General features: G+C 34.3%; 2 protein-coding genes across 2 annotated transcripts; both read right to left on the bottom strand.

Annotated features, from left to right (window-relative positions):
• Positions 1-38: 38 nt before the first annotated feature.
• Positions 39-1,970, bottom strand: LOC131660688 (protein POLAR LOCALIZATION DURING ASYMMETRIC DIVISION AND REDISTRIBUTION-like). The gene is made up of 3 exons (XM_058929976.1): positions 1,450-1,970; positions 869-1,332; positions 39-476 (listed from the first exon to the last, which is right to left on the bottom strand). The coding sequence occupies exons 1-3, from the start codon at positions 1,763-1,765 to the stop codon at positions 138-140; spliced, it is 1,119 nt and encodes a 372-aa protein (XP_058785959.1). The 5' UTR covers positions 1,766-1,970; the 3' UTR covers positions 39-137.
• Positions 1,971-16,348: 14,378 nt separating this feature from the next.
• On the bottom strand, positions 16,349-17,727 carry LOC131655181 (probable WRKY transcription factor 40). The gene is made up of 3 exons (XM_058925079.1): positions 17,493-17,727; positions 17,136-17,411; positions 16,349-17,037 (listed from the first exon to the last, which is right to left on the bottom strand). Exons 1-3 carry the CDS (start codon positions 17,562-17,564, stop codon positions 16,603-16,605), a joined length of 783 nt encoding a protein of 260 aa, XP_058781062.1. The 5' UTR covers positions 17,565-17,727; the 3' UTR covers positions 16,349-16,602.
• Positions 17,728-22,106: the final 4,379 nt, after the last annotated feature.

Raw genomic sequence — 22,106 nt, 5'->3', positions numbered from 1 at the left:
CATGCTTCTAACCAAACCAAACCATTTACTCCAAAGACTAACAAAACAATTTGAATCTATAAAAAGAAGCAATATCATTAAACCACAGAGGCAGCAATAATATTTGGGTGCCTTAGTCAAATTCACATTTTTAAATGCTATCCTACAACTTCATTAAACTTCAAAGCAGCCTCCGGATCGAGTGGAAAAGTAAATCGAGAAGTTTCAGGAACATGGTACGGGATATGTCTTGCCATGTCTTCCCACCAAATACTCCTATTATCCTTCTCATTGAGCTTTTGCGTGGCATATTCTAACGCAGACTCCAGCTCTATTATACGTTCTTGAAGCCTTGCTTCAAGTAGTTCATGCAACCTTCTCTCCAATTCAACCGGAGAGACTCCAACTGAAGTATCATAACTTGCTTCTTGACGTTCCATTATTATTTCACCAAAACTCGAACTCTCGCTCTTTGAACTAGAGTCTTTAACAACAACCTGCCAATTCATACTTTCAGCCATTCTAGATTGTAACCAAAACTAACAACAAAGCAAAATACAAAAATTTTAATCAGCTAAGTTCCTAACAATTTACAAAAGGGACACCTTAAAGTCAAAGTCTAAAGAAAAACATCATATAGCCGCAAATTCTTAATACAATTTTCATAACTTGGGTTAGTCAAAATTCAAGAGCGGCCTCTTTTCTAGAAGTAGCCTCCTCTTGATACCAAAAGGGCATTACAGTGAAACTCCATTTAGATATTGCCTTTCAACCGATTCAAGAGACTATTTCAGAATCAACAGTAGAAAGGTTTATGTAACAGATAGCATTTCACAAAACTATAAACAGCCGAATACAATCATGAGAAGTCAAACTTCAAACAATTTACCTCAACTCTTTCTTGCTGTGCCTCTTCAAATGCAGCTTCTCCATCCAAATACACCTGCAACCGTTGCAACTCATATTCAAATTCCGCCTGAAGCTCATTAATCTCTTCTGCACATTCACCTTGTTCGCGAATATCATAGTCTAGAAAACCATCACAACCAGTATTCCCTTTCAACTCCGCCTGACAACATGATTTCTCCGAACCAACCGAAAGGTGACTGTTAGAGCAGGAAACTTCTTGAAAATCAGTAACAGAAACTTCAGCAAGAGCATCATCACATTCTTTCAATCGGTTAAGAAGTACGTCTTTACTTTGAAGTTCACCTTTCATATTTTGAAGGATTATTCCCATTTCTTTCCGCAGCTCAACCATCTTGCTAAGCTCATTTTTAGTTGCTGCAATCACATATAGCAATCCACAACCAACTCCTAGCTTAAAAGATGTATCATTCCAATTTAACTGTCCTGTAGAACACCAACAACAACAACACTATAAATTTAACCGCAGTAATTAGGTATCAATTGAAATCAAAAATTTCAAATTAATCGATGAAATTTCAAATAGAAAAAAAAAATACTCACTTGATTCCTCTTCGTTGCCTTTTAATTCAATCGTTATCGGCGTGGACGGCAACTTCTCTCGGCTTTTCAGAATTCGTCGATCTTTATTTGGCCGCAGCGCCGCCAGAAAAGAACCAAGAATTCGCCGAGGCGAAAAGCATTTGGTGGAACGATGAGAAAGATATGGCGGTTTTTTATGAACGGCGTCCATGGAGTTAACGGCGGCGGCGTCGTCTTCGGTGGCGAGAATATCGGCAAGGCGTAAAGGACGGTTATGGGAATATTGAGGGAAGTGAGAGTGATTGGAATTTAGGGATTTAAAGAAAAGGCACTTCATTGATCGTACGGTGTATTGAAATTGAAGGAACAGAGAGTATTAAATTTTGTATTGAATTGTGATTATGATGATGAAAGTGATCGATTCGGTTCAACTTCAAAAGGTTTAGGGGAGGCACTTTTTTGTTTTTGGAGGGAACTTTATGGTTCTTTCCTCTTTCTTGATAAACCTTACAGTTTTTTTTGTTTGTTTGACTAAAATTAAAGGATTAAGGCTTAAAAGCACACACTAAGCATGATTATTTGATTATTTGATTTTTTAATAGAATATTAGGTGAAAGAAGAATAAAATATAACACTTTCTTATTTTGTACTCGCCCATAGTATAATAATGTTATTTTATAATATTTATAACATATTTATTTTATATTTTTAAATTAATAATTTGGAAATTGAATTTTTTTGGACAAATCAATCATTAATACAGGAAAATTTCAAAGTGTGGATTGTTTTGAGTCCCTTGTTTTTTTTTTTTAATAACTATAACATGCGACCCCGGAGTTATAACTTATACATGACATTCTCCTTTTTTTTAATTTTTTATTTATTTTACAACTATCCCTTCTCAAAAGAATAAGACAATTTTCGAACCAAAATTTTGATAGTGCATATAAAATTTTTGGTATCACAAAAGTTTTCGATAGTTAATTTAAATTTTTTGGTACTTTATAAAATATATCAGAAATTTTAAAATTTACCAGTCCATACCAGAAATTTGGTGGACAATTGAAATTTTCGATAATGTATTTTGTCAATTTTTTTGGACGATTCGGATTTTTCCGACAGTTTTCTAGGGCTATGATTTCACCGACAATTTTGTGTGGTCTAAAATGAATCCAAGATTCTATAAATTGGGAAATATATTATAGAGAAAGACATCTAAAAAATGTCTCTTCCTCAATTTCTAATTAAGGCAGAAGTGTATTTCAACTGAAACAATCCTCCTGTTGAGTTCAAGCTTCTGGATGGCGCCTCATCTCTTACCAACTTGACAGATAAGTTAAACGAATTGCTGTCGGATACCGAGAACGGAAGGGTGAGAAAGATCAAGTTTCGTGAAGATCGAGTTGATAGTAATGGAATGGTGAAATACAACCTAATTGAATTGAAGACTGATGAAGACATGACGACCATGTGGAAATCATTTCGTTGTAGAATAACTAAGATGATGAAATGTCCAAACTCATCTGGTAGTAACTAGGTTTTCATGCTTAGTTATTTTTAATTTATGATTGTTGTACTTATTGTCTTGTGTTATGTTTATCTTCTAATCGAAAAAGTAATCGGCAAAATATTATGCAATAAAAGTATTATATTGTGAGAAGTAGTCTAAGTCACATAATATACAAAATATACAACTATAAAATCAAAATATCTAAATAGGACCCCCACAGGCTATGTGTGCAACCCGAGCTAATCTTGTGAAAACCTCAACATCCGGATTTACTAAACCCATGAGGCTATCCATAATAACGACGATCATCTGGAGACGCTCCTGATCATCTGAGCCTGGTGGAGGTGGTGGAGGCGGTGGAGGCGCTTCGTCTGCCGGTACCTCAGGATCAGAAACCTAGCAACAGAAAACCCTACAACATTGAAAGACCCTACAGTATGTGGTATGAGGTGAGGATGTGATATATTGAGATACCACTCCGGATAACCATCCTCACACTTCGAAGGGTGTTGGACAATCACTATGGGTGAACATGGGTTGGGTTAACCCACTAAACCCGGTTAAATCCACAAAAAAATCATAAAAACTAAAAACCCATTGAAAAATTTGGGTTTTTGGCAAAACCAGGCCTAAACTCAAAAAACCCACTGACCCACTAATCAAACATTTATTGTTACAATTTTAATAATTTTGATGAATAATAACTAAGTTGTTGCAATTTTATTCTCTTGAACATTTAATATTCTCCACCTACACAACATCCCTGCTCATCCATCCCCAAAATGATGTAGGTTTCATAAAGTTAAAGGACGCCACACGGAGGATTGCTATCGACCTAATTATGAAGTCAAGCAGTTGATCTAGGAGGGGCACCTCAAGAAGCCCCAAATCCAATAGAGAAAAAAGTCATCCACATGGGAGGACATCAAAGTCGTGCCCCACATGCTCAATACTGCAAGATTCACTGGAGACGCAGAGACTAGCTCAGCTCCACCTGTATAAGGTATGCCCGTTAGGAATTAAACATAGAAGACCTCTTCAAGGATCTAGATGAAGGCAACCTGAAGATGCCATAAACTGAAATCTCCTTCTTTGAGAAGGAGGCAGCTGACATCCACCTACACACTGACGATCTTGTGGTCATCGTTGTGAGGTGTGATGAATGGGAGATCATAAGAGTTCTCGTAAACCAAGGATCAATATTGGATTCTCCATGGAGCAAGTGCATGTGAAAGGCTACATAACTATAAGGACAACCTTTAGAGGGAAAGAGCATGCCAAGGAGATTAAGGCCATGTATATGATTATTGACGCCCCTTCTTTTTACAACATGATTATACAACGTATAACTTTTTATCAGTTGGGTGCCACCTTGTCCACTTTGTATTTGTGAATGAAATACCCACTATTTGGCGAACGAGTGGGAGTTATCCAAGGAGAACAAAAAATCGCAAGGATGTGTTACGTAGAGAGCTTCAAGCTCAAAAGGGTCTGGACTCTGGGCACAAACACCAGGAAAGTTGGATTCAGAATAAAGTTGCAAGGAGAAACTTGCAGAAGCGAAGAGTCTTCCCTTCAAATTGGAAAGGAGATTGAATAATAAAATCCTAGAGGGAATGCACACTCGTGCCACTTATTTTACCATCATTCATTTATTTCCTTTACCGCTATTTATTTCCTTTACTGCTATTTTTTATTAAGCGAGTATTATATCTCCGCTGCTTATAAGGACATGTTGTTTTTCTGGGGGCGCACTCTTTTCTCTCTTCTTTGTATGGAGCGAGGGTTTTTAATGAGGATAATCATTCTATTATTATTATTAAGAATCTGCATTGTTATCCTTTCTTTTTGTAGGAAACCTAAAGATTCTAAAAAGACCGCCCTCAAAGGCGATCAAAGCATTGGATTCTCATGAAGGATCCTTGTCGCCATTAAAGGAAATCAAACGCTGGATCCTCATAAAGGATCCTTGTTTCCCTGCGAGGTAATGCAAACGTGTTGGACTTCTACAAGAAGATCCTTTCTATCCCTCAGGATAATGGAAGTGTGTTGGACTTTCATAATAGGTTCCATGCCACCTCTAAAGGAAATAAAGTTATGTTGGACTTCCACTAGAAAATCTTTGCCACCTATCAAGACGATAAAAGTGTGTCAGACTTCTGCAGAAAGATCCTTGCTACCTCTCAAGGAAATACAAGTATATTGGGCTTCCACAAGAAGATCATGGTTTCCTCTCAAGGCAATACAAGTATTATGGACTTCCACGCGAAGATCCTTGCCGCCTCTCAAGTCAAGTGTGTTGGAATTTCACAAGAAGATAATTGCCTGCTCTCAAGTCAATACAAGTATGTTGGACTTCCACAAGATGATATTTTCTGCCTCTTTTAAGCCGTAAGTGCACAAAAAAGAAGTAGTATGGAAGATATTAAACCACAGAGGGAGATAGTATTTGATTATTAATATTTACTCTAGCGGTGTGAAGCTAATCCGATCAAAATATTGAGGTTTAAGTGCTGATGAATAAAATTAGCAAAAATAAAATACATGAACTCTTGTTGGTATAGGTAGTACCAATCAATCCTTATAAGCCTTTCTTCGACCATGTAGTTTCGTACATGCACAACCTTAGGATACCTCTCATTCCGATGTGAATTTGGTGATCACTCTCTGCCCTCTTCGGCCTCGGGTTTTGCAAGCTACTTGCATGAGAATGTCTGAAGTAACATGACAGAAGGACCGACTTCAACAAACTTGTTTCTCACTCAATCCGTTATTGGATTCAGAGTTCTTCATGACTGTGGACAGTATGTATAACGCTTTGCGACCGAAATGAGTCCAAAAAAATTCTCGCTTAACACTTCACGACAAGTTTGGGGATAACTGTTTTGGGTTGACCAAAGACCCAATAAGGAAGGTTCATTTATTATTCTAAAGAATGCCCAATAGTTATTTGATCCAAAAGTATATATGTTCTCACATGCACAAAATTCAAGGTACACTCACTTTTCATACTTTACTCTTCCCCTTTCAGACTCATTCATTGACTTAAATGTTGAAGTGTTAATCTTGCAAGTTCTCTCTCATGTTCCACTGCACCAGAGACTCACAATACCACATCAGAAATCACTACGCCAAATTTAAGCTGTAGCAGCGCAGCTACTAAAGCGCTTTTAGCAAAAGCGCTCTCGTAGGGTTCGTTAAAAACAAAATTAATAAACAAGGGAAAATGATCCAAAAAAATGCTCTGGTAGGGGGGGGGGGGGTATGAGAGCGCTTTTAAAAAGCGCTCTGGTAAGGGGGGGGGGGTATGAGAGCGCTTTTAAAAAGCGCTCTGGTAGGGGGGGTATGAGAGCGCTTTTCAAAAGCGCTCTGGTAGGGGGTGGGGTACAAGAGCGCTTTACCCTAAAAGCGCTGGTATAGCTACGTCTACTAAGGCGCTTTTCAAAAGCGCTTTCATAGCCTTTTTAAAATTAAAATTTTTAAAAACAAAATTCGTTTCATAATCCCTAATTCCTCATTTTTCTGCCATTCACGCTAACTGCCCAGAAAACCCATAAAAGCTTTCTCCCTCAATCGTTCACGAATTCAACTTGCATTCAACCATTCACGCATTCAACCCAGAAAAGCTATCTCCCTCAACCTTCGAATCTGCAGAAACTCCCTCAACCTTCGAATCTGCAGAAACTCCCAGAACCTTCGAGAGAAGACGAAGGAGATTTTGAAGTCGAGAGAAACCAATCTCCCACAGCTCTTCAATCTGTATATCACAAGGTTTTCCTTCTATATCTTACTTATTTTACTTTTCAATGGTGACAGTTGGACTTTGTGCATGGCTGAAGAGAAGAGAATCATTTATGTAGTGGCACTGTTATAATAGAGGTTCTTACTTGAAGTATAATAACAATTGCACAATTTTGGTCCCTATTATTTTCTCCCTGTTATCTGTATGAAATGATTCTATTTCTTTAGGCATTTTGTTTTGTGTTATGTGCATTCTTGATACTTGAATTGTCAGTGATTTTGTGTAGTTTTGGTTTTGTGGTTGGTTTATTCTAATTATGTGTGTTTATTATAAGTTATCGTGGAGAGTTTTGTTGAAATAGGTAGAAAGCAAATTGTGGACTTGTTATAAGTTGATCCTATAACCTTACTCAAAAAATGTTTATGCAAGTTGGTAAGATGAAATAAGTTATTCATAAGTCAATCCACAGTCCAAACACATTCTTAGTAAAAAAATGATTATAAGTCTCTGAAGAGATTTTGAAAAGGTTGAGGTAAAGAACCTGATTACAACTTATTCTAGTAAGGTTATTATTTAAAAGACTTGTCATTGCATGGTCTAGAAAACTCTGTAATTTTTTGTCGTTACTGAAATAGTACCTTGTAATCTATTTCGTATGGACCAAAGCTTGGAGAATATAGTATTCTGTTTCTGGGGCTGACATTTTTAGCTTGGAGAATATAGTATTCTGTTTCTGGGGTTGACATTGTTACTGCTGTTCTTTAAATTATCTTATCATGCTGAATTAGATTTTAAATCGTTTCTTTAGATAGATTTAGAAACCAATGTTAGTTGACTTTTTTTTTTTATTATCTGTTTAATTCTGTTAAAAAGCTTATGTGGCAGCTTGTATAGTTAACAAATTTAATTTTCAATCTAATTTCTGCTAATTTGATTCATGAACTAAGTCTAACAAATTAATTGTTGAGTCAAGTTTGAACTATGTTGTAGTAGTTAGAATTTCCCCTAGTTTTGTTGTTTAGTTTAAAAGTTCTAAAGATCTTAAGACGGATATTTGCAAAGAAATCTAGTTGAATTTGCCATGTTAGAATTTCCCCTAGTTTTGTTGTTTAGTTTAAAAGTGCTATTTGGAGAAGGTTGGTACTATTTTGTGCATGTTTTGTTTTGAGAATGTCTGTCTCCAAATGAATATTTTCCCTTCATTTTGCTCCAACAACCAAAGGTGAATAATAATGAAGAGTTAAAGCATTTCAATTTGTGTTTGCCTTTGCTATGCTAATCTACTATTGTTTCGTGTGTAGTGATGTATTTGTTAGTAGTGGTGTATTTAACTGCATCGTGTGTGTTTAATTTTACAGTTACTTTGACTCCTCTGGTTTCTACTTGTACAACGCCGATTCAAACCTACCCGTCTCCCACATCAAGTCTAACTCAGGTTACTATCCCTTTCTTCTTGCTTATAGTTTGTTGTTTTCTGCTTGTAATTTATTGTTTATGGTTCTATTTAATTTAAATTTAGTGTCTCTCAATCCATTTTTTGGTTTGTGGACTTATATTACCTTGAAATAAGGTAATGTCTTCTTTAAGAAATCGGGTATTCTGATTAGGTATTCTATTATGATGATAGCTATTTATTATCTTGACAGAATTCCTTAGTAACTGATAGAGAAACCAAGAAGCATTTGTTTAGCTTAATTAAGACATGGATAAGACATGGATGAATTCAAACCGATTGTCGAAAGAGTACGATAAAGGGGTATGGGAATTCGTTGAGTCTGCGGTTGCGCACTCCGAAGACCCACTTCGAATGCCGTGTCCTTGCTTGGGTTGCTGTTATGGGGGTAAGGTTGACGGGAATAAGTTGGCATCCCATTTACTACGGTTTGGAATTGATAGAAGTTATACATGTTGGACAATGCATGGTGAGAAAAGTAACGGGAATGCTGAGTCAAGTTGTAATAGGAAGTATGCTTCAAACGACGATTGCACAGACACATACGATTGCGATCGAGTCGAAGAGATTGCAGAAGCGCTTGAAGAAGATCTTGAGGATTGTACCAAAATGTTTGAGAGGTTGGTAAGCGATGCAGAGAAACCGTTGTATGATGGTTGTTCAAAATTCACAAGATTGTCTGCGGTGTTAAAGTTGTACAACTTAAAGGCGGACAATGGATGGTCGGATAAAAGTTTCACAGAGTTATTAGCCCTTATGAAAGATATGCTACCAAAGGATAATGTTCTTCCCAATCGAACGTATGAAGCCAAAAAGATGTTGTCCTCTATTGGCATGAGCTATGATAAGATACATGCATGTCCAAACGATTGCGTTTTGTTTCGAAACGAGTATGCAGCGTTGAATGAGTGTCCTAAATGTGGTGCCCCTCGATATAAGAAAAAGTTGTCTCCTGCTAAAGTCTTATGGTATTTTCCTATAATTCCGAGATTTAGACGCATGTATCGTAGTGAGACCGATTCAAGACACTTGACTTGGCATGCAGATGAAAGAATTATTGATGGAAAGTTGCGACATCCGGCAGACTCACCACAATGGATGAAAGTTGATACTGATTATCCTGAATTTGGAAAAGAAGCAAGAAACCTTCGGTTGTCATTGTCTACTGATGGAATGAACCCGCATGGTATTCAAAGTATCTCGCATAGCACATGGCCTGTGATTCTTATGATTTATAACCTACCTCCGTGGCTATGTATGAAGCGTAAGTACATGATGTTATCTATGCTAATTTCTGGGCCTAAACAACCAGGGAATGACATAGACGTATACTTGGCACCCTTAATCGAAGATTTGAAGTTTTTTTGGGAGAACGGTGTGGAGGTTTACGATGGGTATAGGAAGGAAAGTTTCAACTTGAAGGCGATGTTGTTTGGAACAATTAATGATTTTCCAGCATACGGAAATCTATCCGGTTACAGCAATAAAGGTCAAAAGGCGTGTCCTATTTGTGAAGATGAAACCGATACGACACGATTGGATCTTTGTCAGAAGAATGTCTTTCTCGGCCATCGTAGATTCTTAAATTCTAATCATCACTACCGTGGGTGGAGAAAAGCATTCAATGGAAAGGCCGAACATCGTACAGCCCCGCCTTTTTTGTCAGGTGATCAAATTTTTGAAAAGGTGAAAGATGTGAGCACTCAGTTTGGCAAGCCTTTTGCACATTCACTTGTCAAGGGTGGGTGGAAGAAGAAGTCAATTTTTTTTGAACTTCCATATTGGAAGTCGTTGTATGTAAGACATTTCCTGGATGTTATGCATATTGAAAAAAATGTATTTGACAGCGTCATAGGTACGTTACTCAATATACAAGGAAAGTCTAAGGATGGCCTTAACATAAGGAAGGACATGGTAAACATGGGAATGAGAACTGAATTGGGACCCGTGACGAAAGGAAGACGAACATATCTGCCACCTGCTGTTTACACTCTATCTAGAAAGGAGAAGAAAACATTATGTAAGTTCCTCAGTGAAGTTAAAGTTCCAGAAGGCTACTCTTCAGATATTAGAAGACTTGTGTCCATGAAAGACCTCAAGTTAAAGAGTTTGAAGACGCATGATTGCCATGTTATAATGGAACATTTTTTACCAATAGGTATACGTTCTATTCTGCCAGAAAAAGTAAGAAGCGCAATAACTAAGCTGTGTTTCTTATTCAAGTCAATTTGCAGTAAGGTGGTCGATCCCGCGATCTTACCAACATTGCAAAAAGAGATAGTTGTTACTTTATGTGATCTTGAAATATATTTTCCTCCCTCGTTTTTTGACATAATGGTTCATCTAGTCGTTCATCTTGTGAAAGAGACACAATTGTGCGGACCAGCTTATATGAGATGGATGTACCCTGCTGAACGTTATATGAAAATATTAAAAGGGTACGTGAAAAACAGAAGTCGACCGGAGGGTTGTATTGCCGAACGATACGTTGTTGAAGAAGCGGTTGAGTTTTGTACTGAATATCTGTCAAATGTTCAATCAATTGGACTCCCCAAATCTCATATTGTCGAAAAAAAAGAAGGAAAAAGGCTAATTGGAAATAAAGTTGTGACAGTATCAATGGTCGAACGGGATCAAGCGCACTTGTATGTTCTGCACAATGAGATTGAGGTTGAGCCGTATGTTGAAATGCACAAGGTTGTTCTCCGAGATTTAAATCCAAATAGAAATGAGAGCTGGATAGTACGAGAGCACAATCAAAGTTTCATACCGTGGTTTAGGGATCATATTTATTCAAAGTATCGTTCAGATCCTGCTTCAGTAACAGAAAGGTTGAGATGTTTAGCCTATGGTCCAAGTGTAATTGTGCTTTCTTATAGCGCATACGCAATTAATGAATACACATTTTATACCAAAGAACAGGATGATAAAAGTACTATGCAAAATAGTGGTGTTACCTTGGTAGCTGAAGCAATGCACATATCAAGTGCGAATGACTTAAATCCGAAATTTGCAAATTTGTCATATTTTGGGGTTATCGAGCGCATTTTGGTGTTTGATTACGCGAAGTTTTCAGATTCCTGTATTTGGTTGCAAGTGGGTTGAAAATAATAGTGGCATACGAATGGATAAGTCAGGATTTTTGCAAGTGGATCTCAATAGGGTAGGGTACAAAGATGAGCCTTTCATTATAGCCTCTCAAGCTAAACAAGTGTTCTATGTCAATGATCCGACAAGTACGAAATGGTCTATAGTGCTTTATCTAACAAAATAGTTGATGAAAACATTGAAGATCAAGGCGATATTGGTGTTGGCATTGAATCTTGTACAAGAAACGATCAAAATGATAATGAATCTTGTACTAGAAATGATCATAATGAGGGTATTTGGATCAATCCAACCGTCCGCGTTGTTAAGAGACGCGTAGAACACAATCCTACCAAGAAAAGAAAGAGAAGTTAGTGATAAAGGTAATAGTATACATATTCCGACTAATTTGCTTTATTCAATTTGTACCAATTGCTTTATTCAATAGTATAGTACTTATTCAATTTTGGTGCATATTCTCGTTTTGTACATAACTTTTGAACCATGTATCCGTTTGTCGACTTCTTTACATATAACTATACTATTTTGACGATTCCGGAGCTGCTCATGCACTTATCTTTACATTTCGGGACTGTTTTTTTATCGGTTTTGCTTCTGCCCGTAATCAAAAGTCGGGCTTAGGGTCTGAATTTCGGAAAACCGACTTTATTTTTGAGTCCGTGGGGACGTTTTACCATAGCCATGTAAATTTCGTTCAATTCCGACAACTTTCTTTTTTGACGCTTATTTTGATGTGTACCGATTTCGTTTCCGATTTACTTGTACATGCATGGTTTGACTTCCATTTGACTTGTATAGATTGTTAGCTTATTAATAGTGTACTAATATGCCTTAGTTTGTTTGATACAGGTTCAATGGCTCTGGATAGAGATGCTCCACCTGAAAACTCACAAGAAAGAGATGCTCAAGAAAGAGATGCTCCGGGTACAAATGCTCCACCTGATACTGAAGCAAAAGAAGTTGCACGAGGCATCACCATTATGAAGGGAATCATTCGACATAGAGACCAAGGATTAGTATACCATTTGAAATGGAATTCTGAAAACCAACCAATTGGTCCTAATTCTGCAAAGTTGACAAGCTATATTGGTACACTTGTTCGCATGCATATTCCAGTCTCCGTAGCTAAATGGAATCTGAAAAGCGAAGAGTTGGATGCGAAAAAAAAAAGCGATTTGGGACGAGCTTCAGGTATATATCATATATGGTTAATTGTTGTTATTATCTTGACGATAAATTGTTTAAATTACTTATACTAACACACTATGCGTATGTTTTTTTGCAGAGGACTTTTGAGATACCAGATGATCGTAGACGCTACATACTTAGTTTGGCCGGAAAAAGATATAGAGGGTGGAAAGCTTTTTTGACAAACACCTATTTTAAGGATAAAGATGGAAACTTTCTTGAAGAGGCACCGGGACGGCCAAAAAAGTATGAGATCTTCATTGATGAAAAAGATTAGGTTGAGTTTGTAAATCAAAGAGATGAAGATTTTCGGAAAAGGAGTGCCACGAATAGTGCGAGAGCATCCAAACCCGCGTATCCATACAAAAAAGGGCGTTTGGGATATGCACGCTTAGAGGATAAAATTGTAAGTAAATAGAAATGCGTTTTAATTAATTGTCTAAATGTGTTTTATTTGACGATTTTATCATTTGTGTCAATGCATAGTTAGAGGAGACTAAAAGTGAGGAAACTTCACTTCCTGTACATGTGTTGTGGAAGGAAGCTCGTGTGGGCAAGAATCAAGCTGTCGATCCCGATGTTCAGAGAGTTTATACTGAATGTGTAAGTATAATACTGTGTCTTTAATTAAATCAAATGTTTTTTAATATATAAATGATTTTTTATCTCCACTAATAATTATTGAAATGTAAATGAATTACAGGAGACCTTGTCGCAATCGGTGTCCACCGGTGAGGACCAGGATGATAGGAGCGTACTTAGTAGAGCACTAGATGCTCCTGAGTATCCCGGTCGGGTGAGGGGTAAGGGTCATGGTGTGACTCCAACCTCTTTTTACAAGCATCCTAGGAGAAGAAATCCTTCAAATGAAGAAGTGTTGCAAAAATTGCAGGAATTGCAAGCACAAGTCTCTGAATTGCAAAGAGATAAAGATATGTATATGAGAGAAAAGTGCAATACTGCATCGGTGAAAGAAACTAGTGATAAAGCTAGTTTCAACTGTCAAAGAAAACTTCCCGAGGTAATTATAAATTTCTTTTCCTTACAAATTGTTCTATTTTATTAACGATAATGACTTTATATTTACTATTGGTTTAGGGCATTTCTTCTTGCCAACTATACTTATTGTCACCGTCTTATCGCCTAGTTGGCAAGGGAAAAGTGCACAACACTGTGGGAGATTTACTTCACCATAGACCGCTCCCGGATGGACACCTGAAAGTATCAGTTGATGTTGTATTAGATCATGATGCGGTGCTACCGGTACCTGACATGGTCTCAGAGACAACATTGATGCGAGATGCAATAGGGTCATTTGTTGCACGGCCCTCGGAGCTCATTATCATTGGTGATGAGGTATATTCAAAACCATTATGAATCATTTAGTTTTCGAATGTCAATTTTGCACCGTTACGTTAATTATTTTTTACATTTTAATTTTAGACTGCTCCTACAAAACCCGCAATTAAGGGCAAAGGGATTTTACAGGAGGAGGAGTCTGTTGCATCACTAAAAGAGGTACATTTAAGGTGTTAATATATAATTTGAATCTAAAACTGCATGATTTTATATTTTATCGATCGTTATTTGATTTTTAGGCATCTGCTCGGGAGTCACAACAAGTGACACAGGTCGTTCGTAGCGTACCGCCTAAGGGTCTTTCGAAGCAAGCGGCAAAAAAAGGTGGTGCTTTTTTTCCTCGATACCGGACGACGCTCGGAACACTTGTTGATATGTCCGATTTGAAGGAAGGTGCTCTCCGTCAAATCAATATGGAGGAAGGTATCTTTGGTGTTGAATTCATTTCACATATTGCAATAGATGACTTGGAAGAGATTTTTACGCAAGAACAACTAGGCGTCGCTAATATGCACTCGTACATCCGGTAATATTCACTCATCCGATATATTATTTAATTAGTCGAACAATTTATTTACACATCATGTTTATTATGTTTTTCACTCATCCGCTAATATGTTTATAATGTTTTTATTTAAGGTTGTTACATGACAGAGTGTTGCGCGGGACTGCATTGTCAAACAGATTCCGTTTCGTGTCTTCCGCCCATTGCAGCGGAATGACAATTGCTTCGGAACCGGAATCAGTTAGACAGCGCTTAGTCAATAGATTCATGTCATCCGACAATACAGAAAGTCTGATTCTTTGGGCGTATAATACCCGACCAGTAGGGTTAGTTTCTCATTCTTGGTTCATTTAATCTTTGTTTCTTTTGCGTAGCAAAATTTTTATATAACCTATTGTTTTAATTTATAGAGCACACTGGTTGTTGCTTGCTATCAACCCGATAAGAAAAGTTGTATATTTTCTGAATTCGGTAGATGGTGAGTGGAGCAATTATCCGGCTATGAAGGAAATTATTGATTTGTAAGTGGGATCATTCTAAATATTCTTGTATATTTATATATTTAATTATTTGTGAGATTGATCTAAATATATGCTTTTATATTTTTGTTAGATCAATACAAGTGTTCCGAAGTCAACGAGACGCACAGGTATCCCGGACTAAATCAAACAACATTACTTGGATCAAAGTGCAGGTACATTATTTTTCACAATTTTGCTTATAATATTTATGCTACTTGATAAAACAAGACAACTATAATTTCTTATTTGTTTTTCTATGTAGTGTCCGATACAGCGGAACAGTTCAGACTGCGGATACTTTGTTTTGAGGTTTATGAAAGAAATCCTTCAAATGAATCAATTAGAGATTCCAATCACGGTATGGATTTATAACTTAATTAGATAACTTCTTATAATTTATTACATTTAACTAAATCATTCATATTATGTTTTTATTCTGTAGTACTTTGACGAATTCCGTGCTGTTTCTTACACGAAACTTAAGTTGGAAGAAATCAAAGAGGAATTGTGTCAATTTTATATTCATCAGCTATTCATGTAGTAGGATTTGTGTCGATTTGAAGAGAATATTATAATACTCCAGGATATATGGTTACTAACTTTGTTCATATTGTTGCCAATTAATATTTGAAGTATAATATTGTATGTTAGAGATTTAGTTTGATTGACATAATGATGTATATATATAATTTTGGATATTATAATGGTATTATATTAGTATATATATAGTCCTACCTATGGTTGAAAATATATCGTCGAAAATATATTACAGGTCGAAAATATTACAGGTTGAAAATATATTACAGGTCGATCTGGGAGGCTGAAATTATAGGCTGCACTTTAAAATATCTCATTTAGCAACGACAGCGCTTTCAAAAAGCGCTCTTAAAGGTCCACATACGAAAGCGCTTTGTTACAAAAAGCGCTGCCAAAGATTAAATAAAAGAAAGAAAAAAAAACGCAACCTACCAATAGTGGGGGGCTACCAGAGCGCTTTTTCCAGCAAAAGCGCTCTTATAGGGGGTCTACTAGAGCGCTTTTTCCAGAAAAAGCGCTCTTAGAGGGGGGTCTACCAGAGCGCTTTTTGTAAAAAGCGCTCTTATAGGGGGGTCTACCAAAGCGCTTTTTCTGGAAAAAGCGCTCTTATAGAGGGATCTACCAGAGCGCTTTTAAAAGCGCTTTCGTAGCCTACGCCAGCGCTGGCTTTGGCAGCGCTTTAAAGCGCTGTTAAAGGCCAAAAAAGCGCTTTTAAAGCCCACGCATGTTATAGTGAATCTAACATCACAATTTAAACATAATTCTGATTCCGATTGGAACAAATAGTAATTAAAAGCACTTATTTATTTAAATTGTGGAGATTAAACTAAAAGTTAAGATTGTAATAAAAATATTCAAAAAAAAAATAATAATCTTAACATAAATTTTATAAAAAAAAATTAGTAATTAAAAGCACTTATTTATTTAAATTGTGGAGACTAAACTAAAAGTTAAGATTGTAAAAATATTTAACTAGAAAAAATTAATAATCTTTGCATAAATTTTATAAAAAAAATGACCATATTATATATTAGATGATATAAGTATAAGTAGTCATATATAATGGATATATTTTCTAGATATTCACTTAATTTTATTTCACCAAAAAAAAGATACCCACTCCTCTTTCTCCTTTTTTTTTTTTAAAGGCCTCTTTCTACTTCAATGTTATTAGTACTAACCAAACTAGAAATAACCACGCAAAATAACAAAAAAGCCTATTGAAACAATAATATCCTACGAATTCCAATTCTAACGTTTTTCCACATCCAAACTTGTTCCAGAAATTGCCGAGGCAAGTGCTGTCCTAAAATTATGATCTCTTGTCAAAGAAGCTGTCAGTTGCTGAACTAACAACTGGTGTATAGACGACCTTTGAACACCATTGTCAACTAGTACTTTTCTTGGCAAGACCAAGTCATGCGTTGAAGCTAATGGAGAAGGAACAGAATTATATGTAGAGGCCTCACTTTGGTTTGACGATGTTTGTGCTTGCTGGTGATGTGCATGGTTGTGCTCTCCTTCGTATGTTGTCACTAACACGTTTGGATCTTCTACACTTCTCTGCACCTTCTTCTTCACAGGACAGCATGGAGCAAAAGAGCACTTGAAGTAAGCCCTAGGAGAGGGATTATCTCTTGTAACTTTCTGACCATATTTTCTCCATTGATATCCATCTCTCACATACTATATAACAAACAAGAATAATAAAAAATTAATCTTATTATTTAGTTCCGAGAATTAAATAAATCAAATTGTTTTATGAAATTCGTAGAAGAACTTACTAAGCTAGGGTTGGATGCATCTGTTCGAACAAGAACCTTAGAAATTTTCGGAGAAGAGTTATGTTGTTGGAATGTCTCCTCCTTAGTTGTAGTAGTGCAATTTTCAATGCACTCAACCTTTCTCTTCCTCGGCGTGATCACTGATTCATGATTCTTGAACTCGTTTAAATGCTTCTGCAACGCAATATAATTGTCGCACATGAGGTTTAACCTCTCAGTTAACTTCTTATTCTCATTACTTAGACGCTCCAGCTCTTCAACCAAAACCTTAGCAACCTGAATCATCTCAATCATAAGTTAATCTTTCAATATGATAGAAAATATAAATAAAACTATGTGCTTGTATAGTGTACTAACCATAGCAACATCTGTGTCTTGAGAAGGGACAAGGTTGAGGTTAAGAGAAGTATCAACGCACGTTGGTTCCATGTAGAAGGATAACGTTTGAGGTACACAAGTTAAATTTATGATGAATGGTTTTGAATTAGTTTTTGTGATATAAAACTATACTATATGAGAGGATGGAATTGTATAATTTATAATTTAGGTTGCTAAGGTTGCAAGTGAGAAATGGGAAAGAAGGAGGAAAGTGAGAAACAAGTCTCGTGCAATTAATTTCGTCCTTTTCTCTCTATATACGCGCATTTAACAGAGACACAAAAACAAAATAATTCTTTTATTTTTGTTTTCTTTAAATTATACGGTGGTATCAGGTATGTACCATGAATCTTCTATTTTTATCAATTTTAATAAAATAATTATTTTTATTAATATACAAAATTTAATAAAAAATTATAAATATTTATTTAAATTTCTAGAAGTTTATATTAGGCGCATTTTTTGTATTTGATTTAAGAGTTAAAAGGTAGTGCACTGACAGTGTAAAATAGTTTTACACTGTCATCCAATAGGAAATCATGAATGTGCCATGTCATTAAAGTTTTTTTTAAATAAAAGAATGTTTTAATTAAATGCATGGTGGTGATTGGTTGACAGTGTAAAAATATTTTACACTGTCGGTGCATGACCCCTTTTCTCTTGATTTAATACTAGAACTTATTATCTAATGAGTTTTAATAAAACTTTATATATATATATATATATATATATATATATATATATATATATATATTCATGATAAAGGATATTGAGTTGCTGGTCTTATCCTTAGTCAAGAAGAAAAAGGCAAGTTGATCAATGATTTCCCATTGACGGCAACATTTTTCTTCTTGTGATTGAACCATTGACGGTAACATTATCTCGTTGACTTCGCAATGTTGCATGCATTAAATATATAATGAGTGTAGATTTCTAAAATGCTTTTGATCTTTTACTTATTAAAAAATTGTTTTAAAATAAACTTTTTCTTAAAAAATTTAATGTAAATTTAATTATTTTTTAATTATATTATTAAATTAATAAATTTATATCAATTTAATAAACTTAATATTTTTTTAGTTATATTGTTTTAAAATTAATAATATTAAAAAAAATTATGGTCATAAATGAATAATGATGAACGTTTTGAGAGGAAAAATATGTTGTTATAAAAAAATTTTAGCTCGAGTTTAGTAGATTTATTGAATTATCAATATAAAATATATTTTAATGATTGAATGAGAATAGTGTTGGGTGTAAGGTTTTGGGTTGAGATGTAGTATTTTACTTTCTTTTGGTTTTAGAGTATTAATTTTATTGGTGCTCTCGACTCTTTCAAACTTCTCAACAGTGGTATTAGAGTCGTAGTTTAGCTTGATGGGGGAGTGAGAGCTGTATCTAATATTAGATCCTATTATTTGTTGTGAGACACTCACACTTGTATGGGAGAATGTTAGGTGCAAGTGTGAGTTGTTAAAATCTCACATCGTCTATAAATAAGTAAAATGTTGAATTTATAAGAGAGAAGACTTATTTACTTAACACATTAAAATTTTAGATTGAGATGTGTGTTTTCTTCTCTTATATCCCGAAGCTAAGCATTTGATGCTCTCGACTCCCGTGCTCCCAACAAATAGATTCATTTGTATTGTAAAGTTTTATTAGTGAAATTTGAAAGCTTCATTCGTTTTAATTTTAATTTTAATTATTCAATAAAGAATAATTGCATTTAAAGGTTAGGATGTGAACGAGACATTCTTCAGTGAAAAACTCACAGGAGAGGATATGTGTCAATTGAGATGAATTATAGGTTGTGAACTTGTGATGACTGATGAGTGGGTAATTATTGAACCTATAGAATGAGAAAATCATCAGAGAGAACCAGTTCATTGGAACCGGACTAATGGACGGTCGAAATGTTACTCGGTCTGGGAATGGATAACTTTTTATCTGATACCAAAAATAAATATTATATTGAATATTTATTAAATACTTTGTCGGATATCCAAAGTAACGGTCCGATTTTAATCCAAAAAAATAATTCATCACTGTTTCAGTCTAGTCTGAATTTAGTCGATTACTATTTCGGTCCGGTTTTCGGGATAACAAATATCTAGACTGAACCGGACCGATAATAGTCCTACTGATGAGATCTTAACGGTGATGATTGGAGGTGGTGTCAATGTGGGAAGAATAGAAGGTTAAGGAATGTTGTGCATTGCTAATTAGTTATGTTTTGCTAATAATGTTTTAGATAAATTGGATGTGGAACTTTTATTATAAAAAAAGTTTCTCTATCAAATGAGCATATCGATTATTATCAACCATAATTAAATCAAATCATTTGATGTATAAAGAGATTATTCGGAATAATATTATTTTTTCAAACATATCTCTCTTTATTTGAAAATTATTTAATAAGAAATTTTTGATTAGGGGTGTGCACGACTGGTTACTTTTAGAAATTAAAATATAATTATTTTTAAATTGGTTTGAATTTGTAACCATAATCATATTTTTATTAAAATTGATTATAAAATCAGTTATAAATTAGATTATGATTATATATAAAGTTTTAAAATAAATAAAAAATTAAAATTAAAATATTTTATTATTAAATTAAAAAATTTATATTAATTTTAGATTTTTTATGATAACTGAATTATAACTAAATCCAAAAATAATTTAATTGGTAGATAACCATTTAATCATATTTAGATTATATGAATGAATAACCAACTAATAATAATTAAATCGATTAATAATTATTTAATCATATCTAAATATTTAAAATAAATTTAAATTTAATTATAAATTTAGACCTCGTAACCAGATATTTTACACCCCTCGAAAAAAATAACTTAAGTCAATTGTGGCATTGAGTCTAACTTGTTTTTTTTTATACAGTACATACTTTCTTGGTCTTCTTAGTGGTTGACTTGACCATTCTCAACTAACTCAATTTATTAAGTTGTGAAACCTCCCAAGTCTATGGCTTATCTTGGACTTTTGTGTCCCAAGTTTACTCAAACCCCACGGATTCCCAAATTATACCAACAGTATTACCACTACTTTACAGAGTCCTCACTTTGTTATAGTAAACCAGAACGTGACTGGTTAGTTCATTGAGTATTTTTCTACTTTTGGTTTAACTAAAATTATTTTTAAGTTTTGAAGAATTGTCTTTATTAATTTTGTTTCTGAAAAGAGGTTGTTAATGTTGTTTAGTTTTAGAGATACTCTTACGTAGCAATCTACGCAAAGAAAATAGAATGATTGGCGTGTTCCCTAAATTCAAAACACGTCTAACACACGGAAAGCCCACTGAACTTCATGGGTAGTTTATTCAAGTGTATAACGTGAGGACTCGCTCACTGTTTTTATTTTATTTTATTTATAAAGAATGTATTACATTAACAAATATATATATATATATATATATAGAGAGAGAGAGAGAGCATGTAAGTGAGAATATATTATAATGAGAGATGAGAGGAACAAATATCAACCATTAGATTTATTAAGAGAGAGAAATTAATAACCACATTAATGTATTAACATTCTCTCTCTTGATGAATCCAATGGTTGATATTTGTTCCTCTCACCTCTCATTAAAAAATGCTCTCATATGAGAATGAGAGGTGACTTCTTTATATGAGAATGTGAGAATGAATCTGAATCATTGGATTTTAAAAAAAATGGTGCAGAATCATTGGATTTTAAAATAAATGGTGCAGATTATGTGTGAATCTTTTTTTCTCTCTCCTCCATTATTAAAATAAATTATGTAGATTCACACATAATCTCCACCATTTATTTTAAAATTCAATGGTTCAGATTCATTCTCACATTCTCATATAAATATGACATTCTTATATATATATATATATATATATATATATATATATATATATATATATAGGGATAGGATCAAATGACACCAAGGTGTCAAAGTTTAATTTGACACCAAATCTCAACCGTTAAAAGAATTGATTAAACTGTGATACTAAATAGCCTATTTTTTAGGAGAAAAATATGCTATATATATTTTTATTATTATTTTATTTCATTTAATATCACCGTTTGATCAATTCTTTTAACGGTTGAGATTTTGGTGTCAAGTTAAACTTTGACACCTTGGTGTCATTTGATCCTATCCCATATATATATATATATATATATATATATATATATATATATATATATATATATATATATATATATATATATATATATATATATATATATATATATATATATATATATATATATATATATATATATATATATATATATATATATATATATATATATATATATATATATATATATATATATATATATATATATAGGACGACTCAGGTGAGAACACTTGGTTATTATGAGAAATGAGAACAATGAATCACGACCATTAAATTTTGATTTTGTTGATTTTAATGAACTGGATTGATTTCTCTTTCTATGTTGATTTAAAATAAATATTAAGGATCCTAGAAAGAGAAACCAATTCAGTCCATTAAAATCAACAAAATCAAAATTTAATGGTCGTGATTCATTGTTCTCATTTCTCATAATAATCAAGTGTTCTCACCT

Source organism: Vicia villosa, linkage group LG3 (assembly GCF_029867415.1).
Source record: "Vicia villosa cultivar HV-30 ecotype Madison, WI linkage group LG3, Vvil1.0, whole genome shotgun sequence".
NCBI classification, from domain to species: Eukaryota; Viridiplantae; Streptophyta; class Magnoliopsida; order Fabales; family Fabaceae; genus Vicia; species Vicia villosa.
Note: the sequence above shows the minus strand (reverse complement) of the source record. Positions and strands in the feature narration are given on the sequence as shown.